At 41.9% G+C, this 22,771-nt stretch overlaps 1 protein-coding gene across 1 annotated transcript; it reads left to right on the top strand.

Moving 5' to 3' along the window:
• Window positions 1-1,378: 1,378 nt before the first annotated feature.
• On the top strand, window positions 1,379-22,391 carry GNAT1 (G protein subunit alpha transducin 1). The gene is made up of 8 exons (XM_060765751.2): window positions 1,379-2,464; window positions 9,107-9,149; window positions 10,343-10,484; window positions 12,924-13,081; window positions 14,422-14,550; window positions 16,184-16,313; window positions 18,266-18,419; window positions 20,517-22,391. Exons 1-8 carry the CDS (start codon window positions 2,359-2,361, stop codon window positions 20,705-20,707), a joined length of 1,053 nt encoding a protein of 350 aa, XP_060621734.2. The 5' UTR covers window positions 1,379-2,358; the 3' UTR covers window positions 20,708-22,391.
• Window positions 22,392-22,771: the final 380 nt, after the last annotated feature.

The following is a 22,771-nucleotide window of genomic DNA, read 5'->3' as shown; positions in this document are numbered from 1 at the left end:
CCCATCCCTCTTCCTTGCTTTCCTTTCATTTCTTACTTCTTTTTTGCATAAGAGACACATTTGTAGGGTTCGTTCCCCCTCTGGTGGCAGAATGTCACATCCTTGTTTGAAAGAAAATAAGGGGGAAAGCTCACTTCTCTTGCCTTCAAGTATTACCAAGAAGGAGGTTGCTGGGAAGAGGCTGTCCTTTCCCAAGTAATGATGGAGAAGAGAGATGCCTCACAACAAATATTTGGCCTTTGTGGAGCCTAGAAACCAATTCCTGGCAATGGGTGTAATGAATTCAAGGCTATAGTTTCTGCCATTGGCTGGATCTCTTCGAGGGAATTCCCACTCTGACATATTGAGGCTCCGTCTGTCCTTATCCTTAGATTGACAAGGAGCCATATCTTACAAGGAATCAAAGCAAACTCATTCAGCAGGTTACAACCTCTTTCCCAGCACCTTCTTCCAGTCATGTTGAAATGAATGAAAGAACAAAAGCAACAATCTTTCTTTTAGCCATAATTTTTATATGATAAGAAAAATAAGACAGACACTATGGTAGTGCAAAAAAGAAGGGAGGGGCAAGATTATCAGATCAAGAAGGGTTCCTTCTCACCCAGCATTTCATTACCCATGGAGATAAACTAATGTATTGTTGAACCCAGAGGTCAGCCAGATGAAATGCAAAGGTTCACAAACAGGGCACAAAAGCAGCATACTCTCCTCGAGACTTACCCCCAGAATCTGATATTGAGAGACATAAGTGGATCCAATAGCACACTGTACAGTATATCTTCAGCCTCTGTTCAGGGTACCTGCTAACCAATGGTGTTAACTTCCACAATATTACAACTCCTTCCCTCTCATCAGGATTCATTACTAGAGTTTAGCTATTAGTATGAGCTATGATGCTTTTGAACTGTGGTGCTGGAGGAAAGTTCTGAGAGTGCCAACCAGTCCATCCTCCAGGAAATAAAGCCTGACTGCTCATTGGAGGGAAGGATACTAGAGACAAAGTTGAAGTACTTTGGCCACATCATGAGGAGACAGCAAAGCTTAGAGAAGACAATTATGCTGGGGAAAGTGGAAGGAAAAAGAAAGAAGGGCCGACCAAGGGCAAGATGGATGGATGGCATCCTTGAAGTGAATGGACTGACCTTGAAGGAGCTGGGATTGGTGACGGCTGACAGGGAGCTCTGGCGTGGGCTGGTCCATGAGGTCACGAAGAGTTGGAGATGACTGAACGAATGAACAACAAAATGAGCTATGAAATGTTTGAACAAAGATTCAAGCAGTAGCACCTACAGTCTTTTAAAAATGCTTCACATCAAGTGCCACATAAAATATATTAAACCCAGCATTTTACTGTGGGAGCGGGGAGGGATGGGCACAAAATTTGTCATTCAGTCTTAAACTTGCACAAAAATATCTGCGATGTCAAATAAGGTGTAATTATTAAATCTAGTTCCAAAAAGTTCCAAAGGTTGCAATGATCAATACCACAAAATCAGCCTTAAGTGTGCCCTCCTCATGCCAGTTGAATAAATAGGAAGCTGCACGACAGACTAAGGATTTGCAGACAGCTTGACTTGGAATTAAGCATCCCCATGCAAACCGAAAGAGTGCTGTGTACATTGTGAATGGTAGGGCAGTAATGGCCACAACTGGATCTTTATTGGCTTCCCAGTTTTGGTCCTTGTTTAGCAGTTTTATTAGCCATTTTATTTTGGACTTTTTTTGGAGTCCATTCTTTTTCTCCAGATGGTGTGATGTACACATGACAACGAAGAGAGGGTAACTACGCCAACTAACTCTCCACTTTCATGCTGTGATCATTCTTTTAATGCCAAAGTGACCCTGAAGCACATGGATCTACTACAAATCTGTCTCTTGCAGCATAGCTGGAGAATGGAGCCATGGCTAGGAAAGAGGGAATTGGCTTTATCTAAGATTGACGTGTCTCTCCAGGTTGCGAGCAGATGGAAGGTGGAAACTGCTGACTATAACATGTGGGGGGATTTGAGGAGCTTTATTTCCAGAATGGCTTTAAGCAGCTGCTGAGCACAGCAAGTCCAATTAGATGAAGGGAGAGGCCCTGTGGGTGCCCTGTACCCTGGCCTTCTTCAACTGCCCTTCATACTGGGTCACTTTGCACAACTGATTTTCATGAGTGGCAAATCCCCCTGAGCCAGCAAACACCTGGTGCTGGAAGGAAGGGAGGGACCAACTTGCAGGGAAGGTTAGAACATTTTAAGGGACAGGAAGGCTCTTGATAAGGCTGTGTCTTGAATAAGGCTGGGTCAGACCAAAAGGGCACTGGAGGCCCCTGGGGGCTTTCTTGAGATTTCCGTTTGCTTGATAAAAATAAGGGCAATGGGAGCAGGTGCCAGTGCTGAGGAAAAACATTCCCGTGAATTAGAAAAGAAGCTGAAGGAAGATGGAGAGAAGGATGCTCGGACAGTCAAGCTGCTTCTCCTTGGTAAGTGCATCCACAAAGCAAATAGTGAGAATTGTGCTGTTTCCTGCTTGTCTTTTGGCATGGTCTCCCTTTTGAACCTAGTCTGGTGTGTGTAGAACATTTGGTAGAGGGTGTTGGACAGTTTCCCCTTTGAAAAGGAGAAGGCCTTCAGTGCAAGGATGGCACCCACCCCAGAGGTCTTCATATACCCCTACCAGAAAACTGAAACTAACAACCTCATCATACGGGGCTAAAATCAATGGCATATGCCAATCTAGCCCCAGTCACCCATGGAGCCAGCTGGCTCCCATTAGACAACGTTATGCTGGCTCCGTGGGTGAAAGAGGGTGGAACCAGCGTGCCACCACAACAACCCAGGAGGCTTCCCATGTTGTTATTTAACTCTTTAAAGGGGAAGCCGCATGCACCATGTGCACTCACACTCCCCCTCCCCCCACCAAATGATTGCCCTACCATGGATCTGGACAATGCAAGACATGGGGTGCTGGATTTCCCCCGCCCTGCAGTGAGACAGAGCACTGCCACTTCCTGTCACCAGTCATCTGATGAGGTGATAAGAGAGAACTGTTTAGAAAAATAAGGTGGTGCTAACATCATGCTTTTTTGTTCCCCTTGGAAGATCCTATTTGGGGGGGGGGGGAATGTAATGGGATGGTGACAACTGTACACCTTTCAAAAAGTTAAAGGAGAACCTTCTGGCTTCACAACTGGAGATCTTGATGACTCAATTGTTTTCCTGTCTGAATTCTTCCACCAATTCCCTTGCACATTTAAGACCTGTGAGTTATAAATGTATCTGAGTCTTTCCTCCTGCATGATTTTAAACACACATATTTTTGTGGGATAGTATGATCCATGCTCCTAGTTGCTTGACGTGTAGATAGCAGACCCTGCTTAGAAATAGATGCAATGAACTAAATCTACTGCATATGCTCATGGATAAGTCTAGAAAGTTTAATCAAAAATCTGACCACTCAGAAAGCTGGATTGATTTCTCCATAAGCCAATATAAGTACTTTACTTTGCAAAGAAGGAGTCATTCCCTACTCTGTCTGTCCCCAGAAAAGCTAAAATAATCGCCAACCCCCTCTTTTCTCTCTGTCATGGCTCTTCTGGGTTTTTTGAAGGCCTGGTCATGAAAATGGCAGATGTGAAGACTCTTTGATGTTTTCCTCAAAGGAGAGCCAAGGGAGTAGAGGGGGTTGGTGCTTCTTTTAAGTTCTCCCAGGATGGACTACGTTCCCACCTTTTGCCACTCTACTCAGAGAAGAGGCTGGTTCCTTTTTTTTTTGATAAATGTTTTTTATCAAAAAATGGAACTATCCCTTCCTCTGAGTAGAGTGACAAGAGGTCTTTTTTAACATGCTTGGGTAGGACACTGGCAGTGACAGCAGTAGCCAGGACCTGATGGCTCACTGAGATGCCAACTGGTTCTGGCCCTACTTACCTCTCTGAGCGCATCTCCTCCTATGAACCAACTAGGACACTAAGATCATCTGGGGAGGCCCTGCTCTCTATCCCGCCTGCATCAGAGGCTTGGCAGGGACGAGAGACAGGGCCTTCTCAGTGGTGGCCCCTCGGCTGTGGAACGCCCTGCCTGCAGATATCAGATTGCCCCCCTCCCTGCTGGCATTTCGGAGGAAAGTGAAGACCTGGCTGTTCGAACAAGCATTTGATTAAACAGTGTAATTGAATCTAGGAATACGGAATAATGGATGACGAAACTGGATTCTGATTTTACTGTTGAGGCACTAATGATTGTTATACTGATGTTAATGATTTATGTTATAATTGTTTTAAATTGGCCTATACTTGCTTTGTGATGTTTTGTATTGATGTTGTTCACCGCTTTGAGTCTCCTGAGGGCTGAGAAAAGCAGTATAGAAATAAAGTAAATAAATAAATACGTTCCCCTCTCTGCAGAATGACTCCCAATTTATCCATGGATCATATCACCACACACAATGTTGCCTCCCCCCAAACCTGCCCTTGACATCATGTATAAGTCTACTTCATGTTTGACTTATACATAAGTATATAAGGTAGTACCAGAACTGTAAACATCTCTAAACCCTCTAACACAGCAGGATCAATGTCAATCAATGTCTATTGCATGAGAGATATAGAAAGAGAAGAGTAGCAAGTTGCAGGTAGGGACATGAAAGGATATAACCATCAGCTTGGAGTCAGCCTCTTTGTTTCTCTACACACGAGCATTTGTAACTCAGCTCTTGAAAGCCTAAGGAATGGAGAATAAAATGCTGATAATCATATACTCATCCCATTATAGCCTCTTTTCATTGACTGTAATGGGAAACTCAGAAAAGAGTTTTGCAGCATCTCTGCTGCTCTTTTCCATATTCTGGTGGAGTTTGCCTCCATAGTTCAGGGTCTAAACCAAAACTGGGCAAAAAATATCATTTTGGGGCTCCATGTACCACCATTTCCAAACCAATTATTTTTACAGCTCCCACTAGAAATCCCCCTTTCCTGACAAAATAGAGTTAACCGCCTCACTCTGAAACCTCCAGGGTGGCAGTTTCTCTTTTAAATGTGTCACAGAAATCTCTTGTACTAATATTGAAAAAGGCCTGTTTAAAAAAAATCAGAAGCAAACTTGTGGCCACATCTATTTTTGTTTTGGTGTGATGGTTTGGACTTTTTGTCAACCTGTACAACCTGTACAACCTGTCGAACCTGGTGTAGGGGTTCGAGTGCTGAACTAGGATTCCAGGAGATCAGGGTTTGATCCATGCTTAACTATGAAAGTCCCCCAAAGTGACCTTGGGCAAGTCACACCCTCACAGCATCAAACAAAGAACAAGTATTGCCAAAAAGAAAGGACACACACAAAAGGTTCATGCTACGGTTGCCATAAGTAGGAAATGACAGGCAAGTCATGAGAGATACCATCGGAGTTGCCTTAAGCTGAAAACAAACAAACTACAAGAGTCTTGGAGGACAACCACAGTTTTGGAAGTCATAGGGCAGAAAACAGATCCCTAGTTTTTTCCACACAGGGGAAAGAGTTTGCTATTCACTGTCTCAATTGCTGCATTTCTGTAAAATTGGGTGGCCATTGTGCACCACTTTCATGGTGAGGGCATTGTGATAATTTATCCATGTCCAGATATCATTATCGGAGCCATGAAGGTGATCAATCCTCCAGTCATCATATCCCAAAGCCTTTCAGACCAGGTAATCCTCTATAGCTCACTTGATGTAACACCAGTTTGAGCAATATCTAGAGAGAAGCTATTAGTATTGGAAACTGGCCAAGAGAAATAAAGAGAGAGAAGAGATGTATGTTTTAAAACAGAGCATCCCAAAAAGCCAACATGCCCTCAGCTCAAGGAAACAAGGTTTGCTTATTATGATAATAAAAGACAGACTGATGTCAGTTGTTACCATGCGTAAGAGCATCCTCACTCCTTCTCTGGGCTCTGTCTCCCCCCACCCCACCATTAATCACTTCTCAATAATAAACCTGCCCTTCAATAGTTACCTGCCAAAGATGAAGGATCTGAAAGAGCTGAATTTAAGGTTGCAGCTATAACAGAAAATACCCGAATTTACTCATCCAATGCATCATCAAATCTAATGTGCACCTCCATTTTCAAAACCCTGAAACGTTTTTGTATTTGCTGTCAAATGTAATGCTCAGTAGTAAAAAGTGCATTCTTTGTCATTTGGACAGAAAGGCATGCATTACCGTGGCTGCATACCTATAATTCCTTCTTCAAAAATGAAAGTGTTTGAACATCAAAGCTTTCAGCAATTGAAAAGAAAACTTTGGGGTGCATCTATGCTGTAGAATGAATCCACTTTAACTGCCCTGGCTTAATGCTATGGGGTCATGGGGCTGTCGTTCGGTATAATAAGGGGTGATAAAGAAGGCAGATGCCTCACTAAACTACAAATCTCAGACTGGCACAGCACTGAGCCATGGCAATTAAATTAGAGGTGGTGTCCCTCAAAGAGGAGCTCCAGGTACAGCTCCTGAAGTAACTTCCTCTTTTGCTTTGGCTCAGCACTAAGATTATCATATTACATGAATCTAACATGCATCCTAATTTTGGCAATGCTATTTAGTTAAAAAAGGTGAGCATTAGATTCAAGTAAATATGGTACATCATAGCTTGGCTTGCTCTTATTCCTGGATGTGCAGTCATCTGAATACAAAGGACACCATAGCATGGAGATATGTATGTGTACACTCTGTACCTCTGTGAATTTTGAAGTTGCATCAGCTTTTTTTAAAGGTCAAGCCAAGGTTTAAGTCATTTGAAGGATGATTTCTCTTTTGTTGCTGATTCTTACTGAAATTAAAGTCTGGTTGATGCTCTACTTAAAAATAAAAATAAAAACATTCTTAACCTGCATTAAATGCATAGGCTATACATGTTGTAATTCCATATCTGAAAGCTACTAAAATAAATCACAGAAGTTTGGATTGTGCTGTTCTACTTGTCCACATTCTAAGAGGTTTTCCAAGTTTATTTTTCTGAGGTTAATTACCATGAATTATATAATCTGCAAGGCAGTTTGGTTTCAAACCTCAGCTCATGCCAGACATCTTTCTTGGCCCCACAATATTTTCAAATACATGGTGGAACAAAAAATAAACACTCTGTAACACTCTAGAAGTAATGGAGCGCATGGGGCCACATCAGACTACAAGGGATTCCCGTGCTCTTTTAAAATAATTCCCTTCTTTAAAAATCTCCCCGCAAAGAAAACTGGCATTTTAGCCAGAAGAGTTCTACACTAGCCTGCTCTGTACAAGAGAAATTGCTTTTTAAATTATCCCCCCCCCCCTCCAGATTTCATTATAATCCTACCCCCAGCCTCATTAATCTGTTACAGGTTGAACTGTAGCAGATTATTTGGAATATTGAAATCTGAAATACTCAAAATCCAAATAGGTTGCTGAGATAATGGTTCATTTACTTTCTGATAATGTAATGTATGCAAACCTACTAAATTATTGAAACGTTGCATACAAAAGAACATGCAGGTAATGTGCACTGTATAAAACATATATGAAACATCAATAAGTTTTGTGTTTAGGTCCCATCTCTAAAATATGTCATAATGCATGCATATGCAAATGCAGGTATTTCAAAATCTAAAAAACCCTGAAATTCAAAACATTTCTGGTCTCAAATATTTGGGATAATGAATGTTCAAACTATATAGTCACTTCAGCAAAAAAAAAAAAAAAAAAAAAAAAAGATGCCCTGATTACCACAAAAAGCCACCTGTTACATTTAGCCATGTTGTTTGTGGCATGTTATTTCCAAGGTCAGTTTGGTACACTGTTATTTTTCTACTGGGGGATAAAGGTATTTTAACTAAGGGAGCACTGAAAATGTGGATTCCCCAACTACTGTCCTTTGTACCAGCATATTTGGTTGTGCTTGTCCAAAATGGAACTCTGTGGAAATGCTATAAAGTGGTAAACATGAAACCTGTCTGACCGCATCTCGGCCTATGAGCCCACGAGGACTTTGAGATCGTCCGGGGAGGCCCTTCTCTCAATCCCGCCTGCCTCACAGGCACGCCTGGCGGGGACGAGGGATAGGGCCTTCTCGGTGGTGGCCCCCCGGCTGTGTAACACCCTCCCTGTGGACATCAGACTGGCGCCCTCCCTTATGTCATTCCGCAAGAGACTAAAGACGTGGTTGTTTGAGAAGGCGTTTGAGTAAGTGCTGCAATAACTGGCAATGACGATTGGAACGGAACATGGATAACGAGATTTGGATTGTGATTCAATAATGAGACGTCGCGAATGATTTAGTGTAATTGTATTATTGATAGTGATGTTGTTTAATGTTGTTGTGATATTGCTTATGCTGTAAATTGTACCTGTTTTTACATGTTGTACACCGCCGTGAGTCGCCCTAGGGCTGAGAACGGCGGTCTACAAGTGCAGTAAATAAATAAATAAATAAATAAATAAATAAATCTGATGGTGCTGAAGAAGTTCTGGAAAAGGATTGCCCCTAAATGAAATCCAAAACCATAGTTTCACATGAAGAACTGATGTACTTCAAATACAAGTAAAGCCTTTTTAGGTCACATAAGAGACTGACAAATATGTTGCTTCTTCTAACCTGCTTCTGGATCATGGCTGGCCGAAGACCATACCCAGCCACGATCCTTAAATTGAAGTTACTTAGGACTACACTTGGAAGCTTCAATACATAACCTGTGTGCTCTATCACTGGGCAAAAGCATCTTGTGCCACTTTTGTTGGAAGTGTGAAAAAGGAAAACAGCACATTTGTAGATTTGGAAAGAGGGGGTGAAAAACTGTTTCTATGAAACTCACCTGCCAGTAGTAGCAAATGATTCCCATTATCATTAGGGTGGTAAATTCATTCCAGTCTTTAATTCATGCTCTAAAAGTTTTTTCCAAGTTGCTAAACCTATTCTTAAATTAGGCCCAGAACTTTGGACAGTACCTTTAAAGGTAGCAAAACGTGGAATGGTTTCATTGCCTCACTGACCAAGAAGCCACTTTCTGCCACTGTAACCTGCTGTGGTCACCTGGTGTGTATTTTGTGCCATGGAATCTATAACATAGACAGAACTTGGTTCTGGAGACAGAAGACATTAGTCTCCATTTCTGTTTCCCCAGGAGCTGGAGAATCTGGCAAAAGCACCATTGTCAAACAAATGAAGTAAGTAGTTGTATTTTTATCTTTGCCACATCATCTCTTAAGAAATAATGGTGAAAGTATACCAAGATGGATAACTTAATAAGTCAACTACTATGGCAATAAGCACTTTACCACTTCCATCTAGAAGTGGCCAATAACGTAGCACAATGCCTTTGGCTCTACAGAAAAGTGCATTGTTCTATGTGTTACAGAACTACTTTGTATAATACTTGGAAACTTGACTTGAATGTGCTACCTCCAAATAGCCATATCATTCAGATAAATTGGTCAGGAATTCCCTCTACAGCAAAAATGGGGCCAGTTTATTGTTCGTGTAGGGCTACAGGGACCACTCCAAATACACCCCCTCCCTAAAAGCACTTCTTGTTTTGAAAAAAGGTGGGTTTTGATACTCAATGGAGGAGGGGGGCTAGATTTCTTAAAAAGATGAATTGGAATATGGAATGGGGGGTTCTAGAAAGGGCAGTTTGCCCTTGTTTTGGCCTTAGGAAGGGAAGTTGTGGAAAGGCTATAGGAACATATGGGGGCGGGGGGAGAAAACCCAGGGCCAAACTTTGTCCACCCTTGCCAGATAATGTCTGTGTGCTCCCTTCCGATATCTCTCCTGCCAACAGACAAAACATTAAGCCAGATACAATCTATTCATTCTCTCTCTCACTCATCTCCTGGTGTGGGACACAAGGTGGCTTCCAAGAACAGAATTGCCTTCTAGCAGGCAGGAAAATATGACTGGCTGTCTTTCTCCTTTGCATCTCTTTATAGTAATATTAGGTGTCAGAGGGGAATGGAAAGAATGTAGTAGAAATTCTTCTGCACTTAGGGAAAAGAAGATACAGCTGAGGGCAAGCATATACTGGGCACCAACACTATCTCAAGGAAGGAATAGCCTCAAAATCCTCCTTGCATCAGTAGACTGGATGAAATCACATGATATTTCCTCCACAATGATGCATTATGATATACTTTATTCCCTCGCCCTTCTGCTGCCCTATGTCTGCCCCCTCCAGAGAACAGCTATTGGACAAAGGTAGTCACTGGTGTCTCCATCCTTGTCAATTTAACTGTGAAACCATCCTTGTTTTACTATTTGACACCCTACAGATCCTCTGAGGAGCCCTTGTCCCACATTTAAGTCCTGACAATGGCCAGCTACAGTGGGTTCTGGGGTGAATTTTTACTCTTATATTCTACAGAATCATCCATCAGGAGGGTTACTCCTTAGAGGAGTGTTTGGAGTTCATCGCAATTATCTATAGCAACACTCTGCAATCTATGTTGTCCATTGTGAGGGCCATGGGCACACTCAGCATCCAATATGGAGACTCAGCCAGGCAGGTAAGACAGTAAGGGGAGGATTTGGTTCCAATAATCTTTTTTTCTCTTCATCTTAGAACCCACAGTGGTTGTTCTTGCTGTTGCAGTTTTTGCTTTGCCGTCCACTGAGACTTGGTTCTAGGACCGTCTGTGGATTCTGAAATCCATGGATGAATGGATTCTGCATCTACAGATTCAACCATACACATCTTGATTTTTTTAATCTGAAAAAAAGCCTTGTTTTGTTATTTTATATAAGAAACATTATATAACAGCTCCACTTCCCATTTGAGCATCAACATACTTTGATACCCTGACTTCTGGTGCTGACATGACGGCAATTTAGATGGTTGATGGACCAGCTCCTTGGCCATCAGCTCTGATTTGTGACTAAGGGTAAGGAATCTCTGCAGATTCCTTAGCAAGGCAGTCAGTTGGGGAAACATCCCAGGTTACAGCCTTCCTGGTAGAATTTTCTGGGTACTGAAGGTTATTTAAATGAACAGAGAAGAAGGAGGGACCAGAGAAGAACGAAGAAACAATGAACTCCTAATTACCCCTAACTACTGGCAAGAATGATTGACAACTGGAAAATAGAGGGAGAAAAAGTGGAGGCCATGACAGACTTTGTATTTCTAGGTGCAAAGATTACTGCAGATGTAGACTGCAGCCAGGAAATCAGAAGACGCTTACTTCTTGGGAGGAGAGCAATGTCCAATCTCGATAAAATAGTAAAGAGTAGAGACATCACACTGGCAACAAAGATCCGCATAGTCAAAGCCATGGTATTCCCTGTAGTAACCTACGGATGTGAGAGCTGGACCTTAGGGAAGGCTGAGCGAAGGAAGATCGATGCTTTTGAACTGTGGTGTTGGAGGAAAGTTCTGAGAGTGCCTTGGACTGTGAGAAGATCCAACCAGTCCATCCTCCAGGAAATAAAGCCCAACTGCTCATTGGAGGGAAGGATACTAGAGACAAAGTTGAAGTACTTTGGCCACATCATGAGGAGACAGCAAAACCTAGAGAAGACAATTATGCTGGGGAAAGTGGAAAGTAAAAGGAAGAGGGGCCGACCAAGGGCAAGGTGGATGGATTGCATCCTTGAAGTGACTGGACTGACCTTGAAGGAGCTGGGGGTGGTGACGGCCGACAGGGAGATCTGGCGTGGGCTGGTCCATGAGGTCACGAAGAGTCGGAGATGACTGAACGAATGAACAACAACTGGCAACTACCTGATAAGATTGGTTTAATGAGTAAAGGACCGTTATCCTATTACCTTTGAAATAATAATCCAACAGATAAACAAAAGAGAGTTGAAATTAATAAATGTCTTAAAAGTAAGTGAGTCTGTTCAGAAAAGTTAACAGTGGAAGGAGAAAGGAAACAGAAGAGAATAAAAGGAGGAGAGAGTTAATCTTAAAAATGGAAAGGCAGGTGCAACACCTCTTGTTAAAAATAACTGTAAAACTAAACTAATTGCAATAATTGTAATTTGTTTGACTAAAGAGAAAAGAAAAAGGAAGATTCCCGAGAATGACTTTGAAATGAGTCAGAACACATTCGTTCTATATCTTTTTTAAAATAAACATTCTTGTGCTTGTTTACAAATAGACAACTGGCTGAAAGCTTGCAGGATTACGACATCCAGTGGACAAAAAGAAAAGGACGGCAGTGCTTGCACATCTTAATTAATTAATCCAAACATTTAGTATAATGAAGAGGATCAATCAAAAGAAATTCTAAATGAATCAACCAAAGAAGCTATTAGTAAACTGGAAACATTGCACAACATCTTAATTAACACCCAAATAATCAGTTCTAAGATGGATGATCTAGCTTCTGAAGATCAGCAATTGAAAATGCAACAGCAAGATCAAAAGAAGGAGCCAAATAACACAAATAAGACAGAAAAAAGAGAAAGAGGAATTGAAGATATCTAAAGAGATGTCATATGATGTTTCTCCTCTTGTCCTCTATACCATTTCCTTCCCCCTCATTCATTTACTAGATATTTGTTAAGATTTAATTTACTAACGATATCACGAGTACCCTACCTATTCCCATTTCCTTACCATACCTTTTGGAAAAAATATTTGGAAATTATGAATAAAATTTGAATCCTCCCCCCCCCCCCCCCCACACACCAAAAATACTTTGATACTCATGGGGGGGGGGGGGGTCCTGGAACCAAACTCTAGTGGATACTACAGTTGCAATTTCATGTTTTGCTATTTTCACAAAGAGAAAACAGAATAGATTGAAATAAAAAAATAGGACTGTAAGAAAACCAGTGCTGTCTTTGGTCTCAACCAAAAGTTGTCTTCAGATGATCCCAGGGCTCCAGCAGAATCTTAGAGTACATTGGGTCCTTCTTTTTGCAGTCAAACTGTGGGAGTGTGGATTAAAACTGAAAGGGAGAAAATATTTCAACTTGTGCTTGTCTCCTGTTCCCAACTGCAGGATGATTCTCGTAAACTGCTGCACTTGGCGGATACCATTGAAGAGGGCACAATGCCGAAAGAGATGTCCGACATAATTTGCCGACTCTGGGAAGACACCGGCATCCAAGCCTGCTTTGAGAGGGCCTCAGAGTACCAGCTGAACGACTCGGCTGGCTAGTAGGAGCTCTTGGCTTGCACTATTATTGCTATAATGAAATCCAAAACCCAGAAAAGAGTGATACTATTATTAGTCAACCAAAAGGCAGAAAATGCATCATGCTAACTTGTGAGGCTTTACTGGCTTCTCTACCAAGCAAAGATGTCAAAAAACATACAGAAGAATAGAAGTGATTTTGTTAGCATTACAGTCAACCATGAAAACCTCATTACAGTCAATTTCTAAAAGCCTGATAGAATAGGAAAAAGAGTAGGGGAGTGGGCATTCTAACTACTTTAGGGAGGGAGTTCTGATATCTAGGAACAACTACCAAAAAGGCCCTCGCCTTTGTATCCCTTGTGTAAGAAGATTATAGTGAATGTGCAAGGTGCTCCAAAGCATCGTGTGTGTGGCAGAAAATGTGAAGGCATATATTTTATCCCATTTTCCACAGAACTGAAACCTCTGCTTATTTGTGTATGTTCTTTGATGTCCCTCCCCCTCTGACTTGATGGAAAATACAGGTAACCAGATGAAGCAGCATAAGAAGTTAGGCAAGAAAGGCTGCTGCAAACAAGCTGTTTTCTCCTCCTTCCCTGAGTCATCCTAGGAAACTAATACAAGAGATAAGGTTCAAGAATGAAGGACATATTGAGAATCATGAAGCCCTACAGCAGTGGTTCTCAACCTGGGGTCCCCAGATGTTTTTAACCTTCAACTCCCAGAAATCCTAACAGCTGGTAAACTGGCTGGGATTTCTGGGAGTTGTAGGCCAAAAACATCAGGGGACCCCAGGTTGAGAACCACTGCCCTACAGCTTGGGTGAATAGGAGGAATAAATATGGATAAAATCGGAGGGGGTGGCAAAAGCATGTGTATGTGACTATATCTACTGCCAATTTATAGAAAATCCATGCATTTCATAGGGTTTTTAAGGCAAAGAATAATCAGAGGCTATTTTGCCAGCCCCTTCCTCTGAAATATAGTATACAGCATCTTATCTTTGCTGGCAATCTCCCAATCCAAGTAGTCACCTGGGCTGACCCTATTTTGCTTCCAAGATCAAACAGTATGTGATGTGCATTTAAAGCCCGACAGAAGAGTAGTCACTGTGAAACTTTGGGTTGTAGAGTGTGGTTACATTTAGCTATGAGAGCTACATTGGCCATTTTTCCCATTTAGAAAGGCTTAACCTTTTTGAGTTCACACAACCTGATATGCACCTTGTGCAACATACATGGGCATAGGGAATGTGACTGTCCTCTACAAAAACTAGGGTGACTGTCCTCTACAAAAACTAGGGGTATCCAAAAGCTGGTTCATGCATTAGATCTTATCTTCTACTTCTCTATGCATGCAGTTATTTGAGTGACCTGAGACGGCTGGTAGCACCTGGGTATGTCCCCACAGAGCAGGACGTTCTCCGTTCCAGAGTGAAAACCACAGGCATCATTGAAACCCAGTTTGGTTTGAAGGACCTCAACTTCAGGTACAATATATGCATGCATGCTTCTTTGATCTAGGCCAGAGTCCTGTGGCAACCTTAAACAAGCACTATATATTGGCTCACATCCTGTTAGTGACTTGCAAGGCATAAATCCAACATATACCGTCATAAGCCTTTGTTGGGGGAGGGGGGATGGGTCATTGCAGGAGTCAAAATTTTCTACAGCTCTTACTCAATTACTCCCCACCCCCAATTCACCTGCAGTCAGATTATGCAGCCCTCACCCCAGGGACCCCTGGTATTTGGTGGAGGGTGAGATCAAAGAAGGATCTAGCTGTGTCCTTCTGTCCAGAACTAGAACAGAGATTTAACTTGATAAGGCAATTGGAGGATTTCAGAAGACCTTGGCAGATGACATCCTTGTTCTTTGGCTAGGCAGTGGTTCTCAACCTGTGGGTCCCTAGATGTTCTGGACTTCAACTCCCAGAAATCCTAACAGCCGGTAAACTGGCTGGGATTTCTGGGAGTTGAGAATCACTGGGCTAGAGCAACATTACCTGACATTTTTCTGAAACCCTACCCCCAATATTCCAGCATCCATTAAATGGCCATGGAGCTGAGGTTGCAGCACTTAACTGTATGTACTGTTAACCTGGAGGCTTTGGGGGGGGGGGGGGGGGGTTGGGAAGAATTTCACCCTTGGGACTTTCATGCTACGCTCCATCTCTGCCTACATCTCTAGGCATTTGTGAGTTGGGTCCCACTTTCTCAACTGCAATGGGCAAAGAGTTACTAAATTAATTGGTATGCTGGCCAAGTGATCCTACCAATGTCTGTTCAGTCAGAAATAAGCGTGTTGTTTTCAGTGGAGATTTAGGTTCAGTTGCAGCCTTGATTGCAACTGTCAGAAAAGATGGGTTGTATGGCCCTGTCCCTACTCTGTCTCCTTCATGTTTTATTTTGCAATTTATTTCAAACTGTGATGTGATGTTAAAACTCGTTTCCTGTCTCCTGATGAGACAAAGGGCCAGGAAGATGGCCTTCATGACATCAAAGATCCAGGACGAAGGCCAGTATTACCTGCCTTTGGAGCTTGGCATGAGTTCCCCTGAGAACTCAGGACACCATTGTGTCACCTGTATTTTCCTTCATAGACATGGGTTTCCTGCTGCTATAGTGCCTAAAAGAAGTCAGTGAAACGGGAAGATTCACAGAGGTGGTGGGCTTATGAACCACACAGAAATAACATAGAACTATTTGGCCTGTACAGGGCAAAATGTGGTGGAAGACAGTATTGCCCTGCTCTGCAACTGTGTATGTGCATTTATTAAGGGTGTCATGGCTGCTCCTTCCTTAGCAGTTTAGTACATTTTACTTATTTCTTCAAGGATTTAGTGCCCCCTAAAGACACACAGTGAAAATTACAAAGCTCCAACCCTTTCAAAGAGCTTTCCTTCAGTTTACTGTCTAATTCAAAGCATATTTCCTCCCATTCCTAAACCCTGACCTCCCTGTGATAATTCCCTTCTGCTAATGTTGTTTCTGCAGCACTTTTCTCCTAAAGAATTGATCTAGGATGGGTTTTTATGTTTCCCCATTTCAGATCAGTCCAGAGGTTCTAGGTTTTAATCCATAGGTTCCCTATTCACAGCAGTCTCTCTTAACTCCCTGGCAGGATGTTTGATGTGGGGGGACAACGCTCAGAACGTAAGAAGTGGATCCACTGCTTTGAAGGAGTCACTTGCATTATCTTCATTGCTGCTCTCAGCGCTTATGACATGGTCTTGGTGGAGGATGATGAAGTGGTGAGTACCAGCCCCAAATTGCATTGAACCAAGAATGAAAATCATGTAGTAGCTCTCCAGATGGTTTTGAACCACAACTCCTAATGTTCCTCACTCCCAATGTTCTGACTATGCTGGCCAGAGCCACTGGAGGATACTGTTCAACAATATTTTGAGGTCTTGCAATTGTCACCCCTGTCCCGATTTTTAAGATTTTGACTGTCAGTACTTGAAAAGTAAAGGATAGAGCCAGTGTAATGTAAGCCAGAATGTTAGGATGGGATCAGGCATTACTTCACAGGGTTAGAATAAGAAAGTAGGAGGAGAGTACAGTATGACCCCTGTATCTGTAGGGATATGTACCCAGATTTCACATGAACAAAACCATGGGTAAAAGCAAAGCCTAGTTCAATGAAAGACCTCCAGCCCAAGAAGAGGCAGGTTTGTTTTCTGCTCTCCTGGAAGCAAGGACTCAGAACAATGGGTTCAAATTATAGGAAGGAGATTCAACCTGAACATTAGGAAGAACATCCTGACTGTAAGACTTGTTCAGCAGTGGAACTCTCTGTCTCAGAGTGTGGTGGAAACCCCTTCCTTGGAGGCTTTTAAACAGAGGCTGGATGGCCATATGTCAGGGATACTGTTGAGGCCTGGTGTGAGAAGGAGGGCAGCCCTTTGGTGGTGGAGCCTTGTGCTCCTGAATTGGGGTCTGAATTGGAGCCTCTCACTCCTGTAGTGCCTAAGGGAGAAAGTCGCTCTCCTCCGAATGATGGGAATTGCCTTATAGACAGATCTGCTTTTAGTTAGAATGTTTCCCAGAAAATGCTTCCAGAGGCTCATCTTGACCCTGAAAAGGAGGCGAGAGAGGTGGAAGATGCTGAATTGTTGCCTATAATTCAGCGCCTCCAGTTATGGAGAGATAGTGCCAAGGATATTATTATCATTATTTAGCTTGTAAATCACCTAGAGCATCTTGGATGGAGGGCGATTACTAAGAAATTAAATAATGATGATGATGATGATGATTATTATTATTTACTCTAGAATATACTATTGAACTAGCTTTTTCTATACAACACACTTTTGATTGATAAAATTAAAATTAGTTTATTGATTTCTGTTGGTTGAACTATACTTGGACTAATTAGCTCTTCATTTTGGGTGAAAAGGTGTCACATAGGGGGCTAGGCTGCAACAGATACTTTGATTTGCTTTTTCTGCATGGCAGGGAGTTTGACTGGATGACCCATGTGGTCTCTTTCAACTCTATTATTCTTTGATTCTAAGAGTTGTATTAGGGAACGTAGAAAACGCATAGAGAGGCCATATTCTGTTGGAAGTGGATAAATGGAAACACAGATACTGTCCTACAGATATGGGTATCATATTGTACTTTCTGGAGTGCAAAAGAGGAATGATGGGATGTAAATTAAAATTAAGAAATAATAAAATTGGCCTAGCTTTGCCATGGAGCGGATATGACTCCCTGGCCTATTACTATCAGGAGAAACACGAATAATATCTAGTATCCGAGGACTTCCCAGTTATTTAGTTTAAAGTTTCAAAAGGCAACAGATGTCTTTACTCTTCAAGAGTCTGTGTATGCTATGTCTTACACCAAGGAAAGAGCAGCAAAAGAAATTAAAAGTTTGACATCTCTTTGGAGGCTATATATAATGCACAGTTGAGTGAGAATAATAATGAAATCTCCTAAAGCCACAATCATTGGTTCACTTTGGAATTTTGGTAACATGTCTTTCTTCTACTATTATTTCCTAAACGTTCAGCCACTAACTATGATAAAAGTACTTAGAGATGAGAAGGACAGCATCACCAGGTTCAATATTCTTGCAGCTTTAGAAAATTTTCCAGAAAAGAGATAGGATGTGTGCATACACACTGTTGCCTACTGAAAGGCAAAAGAGGTCCTGGCTGTATCTGAAGAGAGCAATTTGGATTGTTTCTCCTTCCAGAACCGCATGCATGAGAGTTTGCACCTCTTTAACAGCATCTGCAACCACCGGTATTTTGCCACTACTTCCATAGTCCTTTTCCTCAACAAGAAAGATGTTTTCCAGGAGAAGATCAAGAAGGCCCATCTCAACATGTGCTTCCCAGATTATGATGGTGAGTTCATAATCTGCATGTCTACTGGTGTGGATACAGCAAAGTTATCATGTTAGGGGCAGTCATAAGCTCTTGGATGCTAGGTAGCATGAAGAGTACATGAGGTTGCTTTTTCCTTTTTGAAGTATGTTTCAGGGAGATTAGAGGCTGTGCATTAAAAGGTTGGCTGATCTTGAAAGACTCTGGCATTTTAATTAAATGAGCAGTAATGTAGCAAGTGGAAGATTGCATACATTTAGACAAATCAAAGAAATAAATGAGCAGTGGCTGTATATTTATGCACCACCTCTCCAAGCACCTTCAGGAAAGCTAGGGGCACCGTAATATTAACACCAAATAGCTTCCCACTCTTCCTTCTTTTCCTCTTCAAGGGCTTCTTCTCCTCCATCATTACTATGGGATCAACTGCCCTCACTGCTTGCTTTTGCAAAGTGTCGGTCCCCCATCACACCAGACAATACAACCATGAGCCAAACATGGAAGATGGCTCCAGTGTGCTTCGGGATAATTATGTCATTATTTTTGTAGTGTGCAGCTACAATCTAACTCATATCATATTGATTTGGTAAAAGCTGCAGCAGCCAAACTGGAGAGTGGGGTGGGCTATTACCAGAAATTGGAAGAATTTGGGATCTGTTTGTCTGTGTATACACTCGCTTCTCTTGCACATATTTTGTTACATTGGCAACATGGATGGGAGTTTCTTGGTGATTTTTGATGAGAGGAACAAGTCGCCTCAGACCTATCATACTAATCATTGTCTGATTTCTCATGAAAGTCAGAAAGTAGCTTTATTTTTGAGAGAACTGCTTTGGGAAACAGAACGCCAGGGGGCATCAGTGTACTGTGAAACATTGCACACTTCCCTGCCACGTAAACCAGAATTCAGCTTTCTTCTAAGGGTGTGGTGGTTTAGGAAGTTTGGGCTTCTAACTTATCCACTTGCCTATTTCTTTACATTTTAGTCCTGATCAAAATTAAGTGGAAATATATCAGGAAACAATATAGGTGATATCTAGAGAGAATATAGTACAACTCATCTGCTCATGGGGCTGATGCCTGTGGTTTCACCTACCCATATCCAACAAATTATATCCTGTCTTGGAAATTCCTAAGTTCTCCAGGTGTTATGGTGGTCTGTTTTGGCCAGAAGTTGCCACAGAATCACCCTCAAGGACCTAGCAAATTCTTACAGCTCTAGAATGTTTTAAGGTTCTCCAGGATGCCTCTATGCAGGCATGTAGCTGGGGGGGGGGGGGGGGGGTGGGGGCTGAGGGCTTCACCCCCCCCCCCGAAATTCTCATGGTGGTTCGCGAAAAGGCCTTACTGGTGCATTATTTAAACTGTTATGTTTATTCATATCATGATCTGATCACCATACTCAATATATCCCATATGCACGGGAGTATTGGGGTAATGATACAAAAGGTTTGCTAGGCTAGACCCTCTTTCACTCAGACTCAGCCCCCCCCCCCAAACTCAGCCTCCCCGAACCCCCCCCCCTGAAATTTTACCCCCCCCCCCCCCGAAACAAAATCCTGGCTACGGGCCTGCCTCTATGGTAACTTCCAGCAGAAGTCATTTATTTCAATAAGGTTCACTGTTATCTACAGTTTCTTGTTTCTACAATAAATTCAGAATTGTATCCATACTAGCTGCTAGTGGTCCGTGATTCTATCTGATATTGATATTGATAATTTTGTTCAATACCAAACTAAAATTTGATGCCTGGAAAATGGTCTCGTTGCCCATAGTTGTTATCAGACTCTATTTCACGAGCACATTTCCCTAGAAGACTAGAAATCTTCTTAGTTTTATAGGTGATGTGGGACTAGCAAATCTGGGTCACTGGTGGGTTCACAGAAGCCATGAATCTCACTTGATCACCTTAGGTTAGTATCTCTCCCTCTTTCAGCCTGAGCTCCTCTCCCAATGTTATTGTGTAGTTAAAAAGAGGAAGTAGTTAATGTACCCTTGAACTCATGAGGGGAAAGTGGGGGAATAAAGATGTAATAGACAAAAAAAGTTTAGAGTCAGAACTTTTCATCAAGTCCTGAGAAATGAATCTGTCTCTCCTTATTACCTATGTTAATGCAGGTCCTAATACATATGAGGATGCAGGCGCTTATATCAAGTTGCAGTTCCTGGAACTCAACATAAGACGGGATGTGAAGGAAATCTACTCACACATGACCTGTGCCACTGACACTCAAAATGTTAAGTTTGTATTTGATGCAGTCACTGACATCATCATCAAGGAAAACCTGAAAGATTGTGGACTTTTCTGACCGCAGGAGCTTGCTTTTGTTTTTCGAAACAATCTGGAGCATCAGAAAGGAGATACTATCCAGGGTCTCATTTACACTGCTATATAATGCAGTTTGAAACTGCATTATATGGTCAGTGTAGACTCATACAATGCAAATTAACAACATTAACAGTGTAGGTGGGTCCCAAGTCTCCAATTTGCATCACTTTCCAGTGTATATTGTTAAAAATATATTTTTATTATAATCTGTACAATGGGGGTATATAGCTCTCTGCTGGAGAACAATGTGATATTTTGTCATTGCTGCTGAGCCATGGCAAAGGAGGCCCTTCTCTAAGGGACAGAGCTCATATTTTGTTTACTGAAGGCCACAGATTGCAATTCCATCCCTGGCATTACATTAGGTAATAGGTGATGTGAGAGACACCTGCCTCAGACCCTAGAGAGCTGCTGGCAGTCGGAATAGACATATTGGACGAGAAACCGGCATGCCAGAGTGTCCCTCTGCTTCCCTTAACAGCAGGAGCTGTGTTAGCGCCTTCAAGCCTTGCTTGGGGGTTTCCCTGAGGCATTGAGATCTTAGTCGCCAGTTAGGATGTCAGACTAGCTGGATGTTTGGTCTAATGTAGCTGAGGCCCTGTTCACCAAAGATGGAAGCAATGAACAGTGAGATAAGAGGACATGTCAAAGTGGCAATCCAGGAAAAAGCACTACATGCAGGCTTTGCTTTTTCACATGGCAACTGTTTCTACAGGCATCCTTGCTCTGTCTGAACAAAAGAAGCACTGCTTATTGAGCAAAGTTCAGTGAAAGGAAAATTATCCCATTACCCAAGATGATACATTCTACTCTCTTTATATGGGTGCTATCTCAAGTAGTGAACCACTCATACAGAAGCAGTTCTTTCCTCTTGCAGGCTTGGAATGGCCACCACTACAGGTTACAAGCAAATTGAACATGCACCTTGTTGCAAGCATTTATTTGAATTTCCAGAGCTGGAGATGATCAGATACCTCTGTTAGAAAGCCTTCCAACTATACCCAAGAAGATTGACCTTTTTCTTTTCCTCTGTACTCTGGCTCTCTAGCAAAAAAAAAATTCCTTGTTCTGGAATCTCTTTTCTATCATAGAGAAGCTGTGAGAAGCTGCAAACTTGTATGGCCTTTCCTCTTTTAATGCTTGCTGAATCCTGCCATTTATATTTGATATTTTCCTTGTTGGCCCTGCTTTCTGCGAACAGCACATTGCTTCTTATGAATGAGGAATGCATGCTCAGATTACTAAAGACACTGGACTGGAGTGCCAGAATTCTGCAAATGAATCCACCAGGCACCATTATCCTAAGACTGATTTTGTGTATACCTTCCCGTGTGCCTCTGGAAAAGGTCCTTTACAACTGAGTTGTGCTATAATAAAACAAAAGGAAAGAAACATAATATACAACTCAAATATATGTGGTGTTAATAAATTCAGGTTGGACAGAGAAATATGAAAAATGTGTCATTTTGGACAAACAATAGCGCAATTGACAAATTTCTAGTCAAAGAACCTTCAAATGTCAAGAGAAACATTAATATGAAATAGTATTCCATATCCAGTATATCTAACATTGCAAAAATTACAATAATATGCAGGTCCACAATGACTGGATGATGTATTCAATGGCCTAACAATCCTCAAAAATAAACATTTTTAAAGAATGAGCTAATTTTATAGTTTGTCTTATTGAAAGTAGATCCATTGAAAGGAAAAGGCTGTTACTTATAAGTCCTACTGATTTAAGTGTTACACTTTATGTAGGTGTGACAATGAATGTAGCATATCTTCCTTTAACTCCCATTATCCTCAGTGTATGCATGTTCATGTATGCTCACATGTACAACTGCCTCCCTCACAAGCTATAGTAAGCAGTGGACTTGTCGTTTATTTTAGCATTAATCTTTCATTATCTTCAGGCTGAGGTCTTCAGTTGTAAAAATAGAGGCTTTCATGGATCCAAAATAGTTTGAAGATACTTAGGGAAAGAATTAATTTGTTAGTAATGGACTAGCAATATATAGGCTGGCATTCTTCTGCAGGTGAA

This window comes from Anolis sagrei, chromosome 2 (assembly GCF_037176765.1).
Source record: "Anolis sagrei isolate rAnoSag1 chromosome 2, rAnoSag1.mat, whole genome shotgun sequence".
NCBI classification, from domain to species: Eukaryota; Metazoa; Chordata; class Lepidosauria; order Squamata; family Dactyloidae; genus Anolis; species Anolis sagrei.
Note: the sequence above shows the minus strand (reverse complement) of the source record. Positions and strands in the feature narration are given on the sequence as shown.